We start from the raw sequence: 12,890 nt of genomic DNA, 5'->3' as shown, positions 1-12,890 counted from the left end.
TATTTCACGCTGATCAAACACAATCTTCAGGATACACTGCAACAAAGATCCCACCACTAGCCAAAAATTACAGATTATGATCATCTATTATTTTCATATTATATGAGATACTCAATACAGAGTGTGAAAGAAATAGCCTAAGGAAAGAATTTAGATGGATTTTCCATACAAAGCCTATGTATTATACTCTTTTTATATTACTTACCGCTCCCGTAGAGAAGATGGAATTCCACCTAGGTAGTACTTAGTGAAAAGGAAGACATTTATGTTGGCTTTAATATCAGGGCTGACATGAACAGTATTCCTGCTTCGGGCAAGCACCAAATGAATCTGAAATAGGTGAATAAGGAGAATTACTTAGCAGAACAAAAATTATTTAGCAGATTAAAAGTATTCCCACAGAGAAGGACACAATGTGAGCTTTCTCCCCCCCCCCCTTCTCTTATTTACTAGTGACTTAAATCCAGAATAACTGCAGTAGTTTAAAGGTACTTTGCAAAATTTGGTCATTTAGCCAAAGAAAATGCCTACGACAAATGCTCTGCTATCTAAATAGAAGGTGAGGTTTTATCTTCTTTAGGAAAATTCCCTAAAATACACCTTGCTTAAGATTCATATACTGCCTTCTGTTTGCAGTTGAAGATCCAGGAGCTGCTGCCTGACACAAAGACTAGCTCAGTCAGCTGGCTGGAGGTAACTTGGCTGGGTTTGGCACAAAGGTTCCTTCCAGCAGACCCTGTGACCTATACTGTTTTGTTGGAGAGGTAGTAAGGGGAAAGGGATAATGCATCAACACAGCAATCAAAGGTTTTAACAATGTCTTTACAATTTTACTCTGGCAGTACTGAAGCTAAGCAGACAAGCAACAACAAGAAGACCACAAAAGAGGAATACTTGTAAAGATCAGCCTGGCCTGAAGAAATAAACACTTAGGTGGTAAAAATACTAATCTAGTTATTAAACTGATGTTAATAACAGCAGTGTACACAGGTCTATTTAAATAAAGCATTTCTCTGTCAAAATTTTCTTCTTTGGTGCTTTTCCTGTTAAAACTGAACTTATTCACCAGAAAACACAACAGTAGAAAGATTAATTTTCACATGTCCAAAGTAATCCCCAGAAGCTTGATATCCTCAAGACAAAAGGAAAACATCACAATTAGACTTCACAACAGGATGTTTAGTTTCAGTTAAATGAGTAATTTTGCAAATAATGATCACTTGATTGTTTAAAATGACATACTTGCTTATTTGTTCCATCATTTACAGTTGCGTTGGTTTCTATTTCTTTTGGAGGCTCAGAGCCAACTTTGTATTTAAAAACTGTGTGACCATCTTTAATAAGTACACTGATGAACTGATCCTGCAATAAAAAAACAACAAAACACCAAAAAAACCCCACAATTAAACTGCCAACATTTCTTATATTTCACTGCCATGTGAATAATTTTAATGAAGCTATCTAGTTGCTTCAATAATGTTTTTGGTGGAAAAGGTAACACAAAGCAGATTAAAACTTACAATAACCAACCATAATTACTTTAAACTGTTAGAAACAGATCTGGTATCAGTTCCAGATGTATTCTTCAAGTCTCTAGAGGACTTTTTGTCATTTCAAGATGTCTACTGACTTTTTACAGCATTGAGAAATTATCCAGAAGATGTCACAGCGATTGCAAACACGTCTATAATATTATTAGATGAATAACATCAATACTGTTTTGAGCACCTTTACAGGTAGAAGTCAGCATGCCACACTCTAGATTTTCCTTCCTCTGTTACCACCCATATCTAGATTTGGGAAGAATGCACTTCCACTTTTGGAGGATTTCAGCATTTCAAAATTGGCTTGATTCAAATTACATCCTCCCTGCCTGCCCCCAGTTCTGAATTCTCTGAATGGCCTAATGGAGGAGCTACTTGGAATGTTGTTTTTTTTTTTTCTCAGCCTTGACAAAGTGAGTATTCAGCAGCCATTGTAGAATCATCGAATATCTCAAGTTGGAAGGGACCCGTAAGGATCACTGAGTCCATCTCCCTGCTCCTTGCAGTACTACCTAAAACTAAACCGTGTGACACTAAACGTACAGCAGAATCTACTAATCTGCCACATAGACAAAAATAACACTTTTAAGAAATTTCCTTACAGTAGTTACTAAATCTAACATGTTCTCAAGTGAAGTTTTTAAAAATGTTCTTGGACCTCAAAACAGACAGAAGCATTCCACAAATTTACCCCATCTGCTGCGAAAAAGACAATGCCTTCGTCTGCAGTAGTCTCAATTGTCTGCTCATAGCGTACTCGGCTGTGGGTATTTAGTTCTTTCAATGTGACACTTGCATAACCGGTGCCTTCAAAATAGCTTTGGTCAGTCTCTTCTTTATACCTGTGATAATTTGATAACACAGATGTGAGAGAACAAGCTATTACCACATGGACTTACTGCCATTATAATTTTAAAAAAGCTTAAGTTAAGGCATTTGGTGCAGGGCCACAAATAGAGCCGAATTCTGATCTAACCCAAGTAAAAAGAAAACCTTCCACTGGCTTCTATTGGATCCGCATATGGTCTTCAGAGAGGAAGTCATAGTGACCGACTTTTTTGTGCTTAATGCGATATTTACTTTAAAAGGAGGTGAATGCATTAGCCCATGAGTTCTGTCTGGGCATTGTAACATTTAAATTGTTGGCCAATGGACTGAGATTGCCATACATGTGAGCATGCCAACACTGAGGATTTTTTCTAAGAAATGCAGTAATGACAAAAAGTTAGAAAAAAGTCACCCGTTTAGCCACAGTAGTTACTCTTCTGGATGGGAAAAGACAAGAGTTCATAATGATAAAATCACAGAACTGCGAAACACGTCTGTGTTTATACCGTACCTTCTGCAGGGTTGCACTTCAGTGGTATTGAGATTAAATGTCCTCTTGAAGTTGTAAAGGCTGATAATATGCTCATTTAGGTTGTCTAATTCAATGCAGCCTTCATAATGAGGATAGTCCAGCTTGCGTGGCGGCTGCAAAATAGTGCCACCAAAAACATTCCATCAACATCTAGCTGGCAATATTTTACATTGACATGTAACTGTTAAGAGTATTAGTAATATTATGCAAATACTAGTAAGACACAGAAGATGACATTCTAAATATCATAAAATTATTATTTCTTTGTATATAATATGCAAATCATCTGATACCACCCCTGGAGTACTGCAGCACAATTTAAAGTGGAGTCATATGGATGTATTGGGAATTGTACTTAGCAGGGCTGGACAGTTTTCATGTTTTCCTCAGCAAATGAAATACCATCATGCTCCCCCTTCTTTGAATTTTAGCATACGACACATCAGTCACCTTCTGTAGCAACTAGCGTCTCCTTACATCCTGTCTATTTCTATTTATATAGATAAACTTTTACAGAGCCTTTGAGTGGCTGCTAGTTCCAATCTTTACTTGTGAGAACAACAGAATGATTAACATGGACATCTCTTTAAAAAATTAAGCAACAATTTGTACCCTAAAATCCGGTGGGTATCCTCCAACATAAAAGACAACAGTGCTGGGATCAAGATTTAGAAGCACGTCATTGCCTCCACTGCTTGCAGTCAAAGGGCTTTCATACTCTGGAGAAGCTGAAGTTGCTGCTTTGATGTAATTCAGCTTTACATACTGGTAAATCCTAAAACCAAAAGAGACAGGCAAAATACCACATCACACTATTAAAAGATGTTCTTAGCAGTTTTTGGAATCGATTGTTGTGCAATTGTGAGTTTTATACCTTTCAAACTTTACTTGGTCCATAACAGCTTCCTCAGTTTCACTCTGAGTCACAAATGGCTGCACATCTATTTCTACATCACCATCTCCCAGGTTATAGACACAAGTAAGGTGACCATCTTTCAGAGCCATACCAATATAGTCCTTGGAAGCCTAAGAATAGCAAAGCAAATAATAATAATTAATGAATGATTAATGTTAATGAATGTAAAATACAGCAGCACTTCCTCAGAAACATCATCATACTGTGCATGAGTCATAAGACATCCACCTACCTAATCATGAGAATTGTTATTAAGTTTAGCAGTTCTGTGAAGAAAAAATTGTAATCTTATATGTTGGAGTGATTCAGTGAGTAATGTGTTGCATCGGCTCAGCAAATACAGCTATAAATGAACTGAAAAGTAATCTGTGGCTTTTTATTTTTATAACAATAGGAGCTAAATAATTTTCACATTTGTAACATCTCCCAGCTAAGGCCATGAAAACATGACACCTTTCCTAAAAATTAGGCTCAACATCTGTGAAATAAAAAAGACATTTACAGTGAGACTCAGTCAGGACAATGGTTCCTACAGAGTTAACTGAAAGCAGTCATTTCCCCAAACAATTCACATTTTATTTCTTCAACATACCATATTTTACAAGTAACAATTAAAATGTGTCAACAGATATCCTGGGATAAAATGGCAGATATTAAGGGGATAAAAAGATGAAATCCGATGTAGAACAACTACCTTTAAGCTGCTTTCTGTGTATGCACAAGACTCACTATGGATATGGCTGCTATCAGATAACAAGACTTAAAATACATATTTAGGAATCACATGCAGAAAAGTTTTGAAGTGTTTGATGGTTCTTGAGGAAACCGGAATGCACAAGCAGGTCTGGTTTATTCTGCATATTCAGAAGAGAAAGAATTTTAAAACTGAAATGATCACTTTCTATTTACCAACAGAGAAACTCACAGAGACTTATACTGTGAAAAGAGTGAAAACGTTGAGGCAGGATTTAGGCTGAGTTTGTGCTGACTGCTGCAGAAACTGTCAGTTCTGACAAGACAGTGCGATGGTATCCACGACGGAGAAGTAAATCTTAAAGCAGCAAAACAGCAAAGCATCAAAGGGCAAAGCAGTCAGTCATCCAACAAGTTACGTTGTCAGTGGAGGAATGAACAAAACACTGCTGCCCCCACATAATGGCAATCACGAAGAAATGGGCCAACTGTAGCTATGAACTTCAGTCAAAATAAATAATCTCCCATCTGTTTCTCAAGTATGTTGTCTGTTCTAAAGACCAGATCGAGTATCAAAATATACCTACATTTTTATTACCCAGGTACAGTACAAACTTATTTGATGCCCTCTGGGGATTTTCTAATCTTGTCTGAGGTCTTTGGAGGAAGAAAGAAAGTGAAGTATAGCCTTTCAGATCTTCAAGGTTGCTTGGAGGTCGAACTTCCACACCAGAGCTGCCATTGAACCTCATAGGAATAGCAACCTGGTAAGAAAGAAAATATTCAGTATAATTATCTGTTGCTACTATAACAACTATAACTATCTGTTACTACTCGTACTTAGTTCAGTGTTACATTTAATTGCAAAGTAACCTATTACATATCCTAGTCATTTTACAGCCATCAATTACTACAGATTTGGACTCTAATCCTACCAAACAACATAATTGAAACAGGCTGGATAATACGGCATTCTGTATTGTCAATCCTTATAACTTAACACAGTATTTTTTACTACGGACATCAGTTAATCAACCCTTACCATGCCTCTGTTAAGTAATTGTTACCTTAAATACACCGATAGGGAAGAATGTGCCCTGCAGCTCTATAGAGTAAGCCTATGAATTATTTAGATGTCTACGTACAGATCCTGATGCTTCACTTAGCTGGACTGGACTAGCTGTTGGAAATTATAATGCACCTCTAAGGTTAACAAAGACACATCCTATTACAGCTATTTACACCACAGTCATAGATTTCTCTTATTCACTGTGACTGTAGGTTATTTGTGATGACTTTAGGGATGCTTCTCAGGGACCTGAGGCCATGCTATCCCTTCAGCAACTACAGCAGTTGCTTAAAAGGAGAAATGGCAGTCTAATAAGAAGCTGCTAATAGCCAGCTCCTGACATCTTGAGGCAGCTGAAGACATGAGAGCACTGGGCTATACAACTTCTTTGGCAGTGTCAGCGTTCAGCTGGCCATGCACTGTGGACAGCCCTGCTATTAAGCTACAGAGCCGACTCTATCTCTGCTGCCAAAGCCACCACAACACCTTGGAAGACAAGAGACTATTGTACAAATAAGTATCAGAGGTGCCCTGGAAAAAACCTTAGGGGAGGAGGATGAAACAGAATGCTACTGATCCACTCATTTTTATGTACAAATTACTATGCTTCCCATCATCACAGTTACTTTAAGTGCCGGGTGGTGCTGTTGAATTACATTTATGTCTGGTCTTTCACATACATTAGAAAAAAAATGTTTTAGAAAGATAAAGAGGACCAAAGCACTGTGGTGTGTCCAAACCACTGAGGTCAAGCACAATTGCAGTGTTCAGGACAGACCTTGTTTGCAGCGTCTCTTGCCTGCTGAATTAGCTCTCTTATGTGATTTACATTCTCAGAGATATTGCTTGTTGGCATTAGCTGTTGGTTGATACTCTCGATCTTGCTGAACAGATCTGGAAGTTTGTTTGTCAATTTTTTTACTGCAATGAAAGAAAAAAACATCATTGATGATGGAAAGGAGGAGGAAAACAGATGCAAAAATATGATAGTACTACACAACTATCAGGAAAGCAGTGAGCACGGTGATGACAGAACTGCTTTCATTAATTCTACAATATTAAGAAGCCCTGACTGAAACTAGGAGTTTAAACAGAGGTTATGGTACTCTGGAAATCTGTGGCCAAAGATATTTGCAGATGCAGACAGAATCAGCACTTCCAAAAACATATTAGATAAATTCGGGTCCAGAAAAAAATATTAAATAGAACAGACAGGATACTCTCTCTAACATTATTATCAAGTGACTGGGGATGCTAAGGCAGGATGAGGATAACGGACAACAGACAGGGGTCAGGCTTATGTGCATTCCCTGAGTAACATCATCTGCAGCTGTTGGAAAGTGAATACTGGGATAGGCAGGCTGTTGGCCTGAGTAGGGCACGCCTTATATTCTTGTATCAAGGTTGCTAGTCATCACAATTCAGTAGTGAGCCTTACGATATCAGGGCAGGTTTATTTCAGGAGAAAAGGAGCTAATATGAAAACTTAAACTTTCATTAAAATGGGAAACAATTTTTCATCTCCTGTGATTGAGGAAAAAAAAAAAAGAAAGCCTGTAAGTATTAGCAGACTGCAACCCTGTGATGCAGAAGGCAAATAAAAAGAAATCAAGACCTGTTATTTCTCTAAATAAGGCTCCTAAGCTGGTCTTGCACCTGCAGGGATGACTTATGACTGCAATAACATGCAGGGCTAGCTCTTGTATTTATCTTATTTAAAATGTTTACTCTCACTTGACTTTATCAGACAAAGTTGCTGAAAAGATGAAAAAAAGATGCTGTTTGTGATTGTCTCTTATTTTGTATTCAACACAGGCTCTATGCAGTCCATTTCACTTAATTTCAGCCAACAGATGTCTAGCCTAAGCTAGATCTACCTAGGTCCCTTCTCTAGTCAGTGTAGTAGAAAAATCACAGAATCACAGAGCTGCTGAGGTTGGAAGGGACCCCTGCAGATCATCTTGTCCAACCCCTATGCTCAAGCAGGGCCAGTTGCCCAAAATCTTACCCAAATGGCTTTTGAATATCGCCAAGGATGGAGACTCTACAACCTCCCTAGACAACCTGTGCCAGCGCTAGGTCACCCTCACAGTAAAAGAGTATTTCCTGATGTTGAGAGGGAACCTCCTGTGTTTCAGTCTTTTCAGCAAGGGCACATTGCTGGCTTATGTTAACTTGGTGCCCACCAGCACCCACAAGCCATTTTCTGCGAAACTGCTCTCCAGCTTAGCCACCCCCTAGCATATACTGGTGCACTGGGGGTTTTCTCCTCCAGCACAGGACTTCTCCTTGTTGAAGCCCATGAGGTTCCTGTCAGCCTATTTCTGCAACGTGTCTGGATGGCAGCATGGCCCTCTAGTGTATCATTCATTCCTCACAGTTTTGTGTCACCAGCAAACTTGCTGAGAGCATACTCTGCCCCATCATCCAGATCATTAAGATGTTAAAAAGGATTCGATCTAGTACTAAAATCTGGGACACCCTGCTAATCACTGGCTTCCAAATCTTTAGAGACCAGCCATCTTTTAACATGTTCCACAGGATGGCCTTAATCACTTTGTGCTCTACCTGTCCCTTTCTGCTGACAATAAAGAAAGCTCAGAATACTAGCTTATGCTAGGTGCTTAACTTTTGGATCTAAAATTTCTGCTGCAAAACTGATCATCTTCACCTAACAGTGACTTGGCAGGTCTCAGGTAGCACCTGCAGTACCTGAATTGTTTGCCTCCATCAATGCTTTACTGAAGCCAGCGCTCTGTGTGCTTCCATAGGTACTCTTCATTTTTTCCACATCTTCTTGAATTGGGAGCAGTTCATCCAATACATTGGTTGTGACATCCTCAGCACTTTTTACCATGTTCTTTGCACCGGTGATGATGCTGTCGATGTCATCTGAAACGCACACACAAATGCATATGCAGATTCTTATAGTAATAGATGAAAGAGGCAAACAGAAGTGATCAGTAAATAACTAACCTCTATTTATCCCATTGAGATTATTTTGAAGAGTAACAAGATCAACTTGCAGTGTACTCTTCTTTCCATCAGTGACATCAAGTCTTTGCTTTATATCTTCAAGGGTTGGACCAATGGCTGAAAAACAGTGAATGTCCTGCATGAATTTTAAACCAAAATACCACCTTTCTGTTGGATAGGTGGTGCCACAGCACCAGCCTTCACTCTTCCATAGCTCGTGTTGCCATGGAGTATTGAATGCACTGCTAAACAAACATAAGGCAAGAGATTTGCTGGACAGGAGTACTGCAAAGGTGTGTAGCATAAGCAGATGTAGGAAATCTACTTTCTTGCCTCTTTACCATTGGAAATAACCACAACAAGATGTCTCATTATAACCAGCCTCTTCTGGGTCAATATGTGCTGCAGAGCTTTTCTGAACTGTGAAAATTTTTCGTTCAGTGACAGCTTCTCATGTTGTGCCAATATTGTTACTGTCACCTTCTTTCTTGGTACCTTTCAATGTCTTTTCAGTCTCCTGTGCTTGATTCAAGAGTGTAGTGCTCTCAGTTTTTAACCTTGCAGCTTTTCCTGATAGGTCTTCTCTCTTCACAGTCTAATGATAAAGAGAAGCATGGTACTGTAAGATTGCTTAACTAAATATACTAACATTTAAAGAGTAAAAGAGATAGCCCAATCCATCTTAAAAAAGCAACTACGCAAGGGTAGAGTTTTCACATGAAGAGCATCACCTTTAATGACAATTGTTAGGATTAATTTAAGCATAATACAACTTTGGTCTTTAGCAAACTTCTGATTTTGGAGTATTAGGAAGAAATTAATAGCACACGGCTGTTAAGAAGTGCTATACCCATGGCTGAAGAGCTTGTGAGTATTACTAGTGCAAGGTAAAAGTGAATACCTGAAATCACCTTCAGTGATTACAGGGCTTGCCTTATGCAGATCTCTATTTTGCACTGAAAGGAACAATTAGTATTTATATGGACAGCCTCGTCAGAAAGGCATTAACTAATGCTTTAGCATCTTTAGTGCTGAATCAAGAGAAAAAGAGCAATATCTAGTTGTAACAGGTTCACCAGCATTTGGCCACTTATGGATACTTACTGATAAAGCTGAGTCAGCTGCATTCCCAGCTTTTTTGGCTGCTTCCTCTGCCGCTTTGATGGCATTAATAATATTGTCATAGGCAGTAGAAGCTTCCACAGCGCAGCCTACCAACTCGTCTTTCCTGGCACTGTTCTTTATTCTATGGGAAACAGATTGAAAAATTCAGTCTTCTGCAAAGACTCTGGGCTTAAAAAAGTATTCCAAATAGATCTGAACTCGGTATTTTCAAAGTAATGCCAATACAGAAAATAATATACAGAAGCACTGCATACAAATCAGTTAGATCTGTAATTTCATTCTGAAAAAATATCAGTCCTGGTGGCAGACCAATACAATTCTTCAACATTCTTCAGAATAAGAAAAAGAGTATAAGCTCATCCATTTGGAAAAGCACTACTGTGGGCCTCCAAAGCAGCCTTTAAATGATAGGGGGAATTCACCAAGGCACAAGGTCAATAAACCCCCTTGATCACAGCCATCCAAATACAATTCAGTTTAGAGAACTGCAGCTTCCAGATCATCTCTGGCAGTTCCAGCATCCTACAGGAGTGGCAGATGGAGCACAAGATGGAGCAACTGCAAGACCTCTTGTGTTTTCCCCAAGAACCAATATGACGGCTCAGGAATTAGAAACAGCAGACAAAATCTCTTCTACCCACTCCCCATGAGCTACGCTATTGCGCTGTATTAGCTGCCTTGTATTTGTGAGAATAGCGTCTTCTTAAGTGAAAAAAATCACACTGGAAACTAATTTTTTTAAAGCAAGAATTTTCCAGCTGAGTTAGGTATCTTTGAGTTTTACTTTTTGAGAGTTTCTACTTGGATTAATGACAAAATGCAAACAACTTGCACAGGAAAATAATATAAATCGGGATACCACTTTTTCCATTTTGTTCTGCTGACCATAAAAGGTCTCCAAAACCTCAGTCCTAATTCCAAGGTAAAGTACAAATAATGGCAAGTAATGGAGAGGGAAATACTTGATTCACATTAAGTTAATAACTTTTTTGCCTTCCTAGAAGATTCCTTGAAGGATGAGAAAACCATAAGAAATCTTTTCCTCATTAAAGCTGAACAGGCATGTCTGAAGACTGACAAGATAGCATTTCTTCCAAATATTTGCCCCAATTCATTGATATAATAAAAGTATCCCTGAGTACAGGTACAGGAAATAACACTACAAAAAAGATATTCTAAACATCTTCCCACTCTATACATGAGTATAGTATTTCTCTTTAGTAAGAAGTTAATGAAGTGTTAGTGCAGTAATACAAAACTGTGTAATGGGAACCCCCCACTTCAGGGAAAAGGAAAACGTCATGAAAAATACAGAAAGACCTGATTTGTGGAGAAAAAAGGAAAGAAATCATCTGTACCTCATGAAGAAGCAGAAAAAGAAACCAAATTTCTAACTTTGCAAATAGTCATTAAAGCAAGTAAAGTTACAGACAGAGCACTGCAACCACGGATGTTATGTACAAAAATTGCTCATTTAAAGAAATGGCAACATACTCTTCCAGTTGTTTTGCCAAGTCTTGCAAAGATTTGGCATGTTCCTCAGCCCTCACGACCAAAGGTTCTTTGCTTGCTGATAAGGAGCTATTTGTCAGCTTTTCATTCATATCCTTCCTTGCTCCATCCAGCTGAGCAGCCAGGCTTTCATATTCCTACGGGTTTATATAGACAAAATTTTATTTTTATTTATACACGTTTGATTTTGTCTTTTGTCTCCTTCAGTGTTGCACATACCTTGCACCTGACAAGACCAAGGGGAAAAACATTTCCTTATAAATTATTCTGCAGATTACTGGAAAAAACTGCTAGTCATTACATTATGCTTCCAGGCCCATTAGGAAAAAATTGAGTCAGACCCTTCTAGCCCAGTACCCTGTGTTTGACAGTGTCTAAAAGCTATTGCCCAGAAAGAAATACAAGAATAACACAATTGCGTAATGGTATTTCTCACAGATATTCTCCCACATTCCAATATCTGCAGCTCAGACACATCAACAAGCTTCTCTTACACTAGCTTCTCTAGCTGCTGAACTATGCTACCCATTATAGTGACAGCAAGACACTGGGGGGCTGTCTAACCATAAGAAGGTTAATTATACCTCTTTGCTCTTTTGAAGTAATCCAAGTACACTGTTAGCTTGTGTCAGGGAAGATCGGGCAGAGCTTAGAATATCCAAGATACCATTCTGTTGTACTTTCGTCTCCTCAATCCGTTTCTGAGGAAAAATGTGACTGGGTTAAAAATGAGACACAGGGAAAACCATATCTACCTAATCTAGTTTGCAGTAGGATTTACCAAAGGTACTACCGCTCTGTTAATCAGGTGCCTATACTGTTTAAAGACTAATGATATCCTACTGATTAGAAGTGTGAGAAAACTCAGGAGTCTGCAGGAGCATAGAATAGCACTGGGCACCAGGCTACAATAGTTCAGTTATGAGCAATCAAAGTAAAAGTACTAAGGGTCAGCTGAGATGAACTGTCAGGACAGGCCATCTAAGTGTCTGACCTCTTAAACCTGGAAACTTCAAAACCAGCTCCCTGGTGACTATCCTAATCTTTTCCATTCTCTCAAAGTCAGAAATAAAATGATTGCAGTAACCCTTCATCTGGGGATCTTACCAGAAAGGGGTGAGAAACCTTCCCACCTTATCCTCTTGAAAGCTGTGAGAGGAATGAAGATCTTTGTTCTTGAGCAGCCCTGTGACAATCCACGGTGTAGCTCTATGCAATGGCATACCACAAACCCAGACAGACAAGTGGTGTTGCAGGTAAGGATGTGTTACCTTTCCTTGGCTGGGTTTCTTTCATTGCAACGTGTTCAATCTCTGCCAGGTAAGTGTATCAGTAACAGATGCACTTGTACAGATGCATCCATCATTGAACACAACTGTGCATACTTATTTGCCAATTGTATTGTACAGTCAATGCACATGGAGGTACAATTAAATGTCAAAAGGGACTGTTGAAATTCTTTTGTTCAAGCAGTGTTAGCAAACTGGATGGTCACGCGTGTGCTAAACCAGTGACATATTCTAGCAAAACCACATTTAGTTTAGGAGAATGAGTCCTGCAGCCTATCCTTTTTTCTTGTACTACTTCACCAGCTCTAAAAATCAAGCACTCTCAGGAGTGCAGCTGTTTCTTGTCACATTTCTGGTGAGACCTCAGAAAAAGTTCTGTAGAATACTAATCCCAAATAATTTAACA

General features: G+C 38.8%; 1 protein-coding gene across 1 annotated transcript in view; it reads right to left on the bottom strand.

The window, feature by feature from the left end:
• LAMA3 (laminin subunit alpha 3) overlaps nt 1–12,890 on the bottom strand; it is a 106,905-nt gene that overhangs the window by 11,509 nt on the left and 82,506 nt on the right. Inside the window, exons 49-62 of the mRNA XM_057397627.1 lie at nt 11,780–11,896; nt 11,178–11,332; nt 9,663–9,804; nt 9,054–9,153; nt 8,559–8,675; nt 8,295–8,474; nt 6,361–6,503; nt 5,101–5,277; nt 3,779–3,930; nt 3,517–3,679; nt 2,884–3,017; nt 2,236–2,386; nt 1,243–1,362; nt 206–330 (exon numbers count right to left, since the gene is read on the bottom strand). Of these exons, the coding sequence (XP_057253610.1) occupies nt 206–330; nt 1,243–1,362; nt 2,236–2,386; nt 2,884–3,017; nt 3,517–3,679; nt 3,779–3,930; nt 5,101–5,277; nt 6,361–6,503; nt 8,295–8,474; nt 8,559–8,675; nt 9,054–9,153; nt 9,663–9,804; nt 11,178–11,332; nt 11,780–11,896 (1,976 nt within the window). The remainder of the gene's footprint in view (nt 1–205; nt 331–1,242; nt 1,363–2,235; nt 2,387–2,883; nt 3,018–3,516; nt 3,680–3,778; nt 3,931–5,100; nt 5,278–6,360; nt 6,504–8,294; nt 8,475–8,558; nt 8,676–9,053; nt 9,154–9,662; nt 9,805–11,177; nt 11,333–11,779; nt 11,897–12,890) is intronic.

The sequence above is a fragment of the Pezoporus wallicus genome, unplaced genomic scaffold, assembly GCF_028554395.1.
Source record: "Pezoporus wallicus isolate ANWC-B61680 ecotype Strahan unplaced genomic scaffold, APGP_CSIRO_Pwel_v1 contig_227, whole genome shotgun sequence".
Lineage (NCBI taxonomy): Eukaryota > Metazoa > Chordata > Aves > Psittaciformes > Psittacidae > Pezoporus > Pezoporus wallicus.
This window is presented reverse-complemented; position numbering and strand designations above follow the sequence as displayed.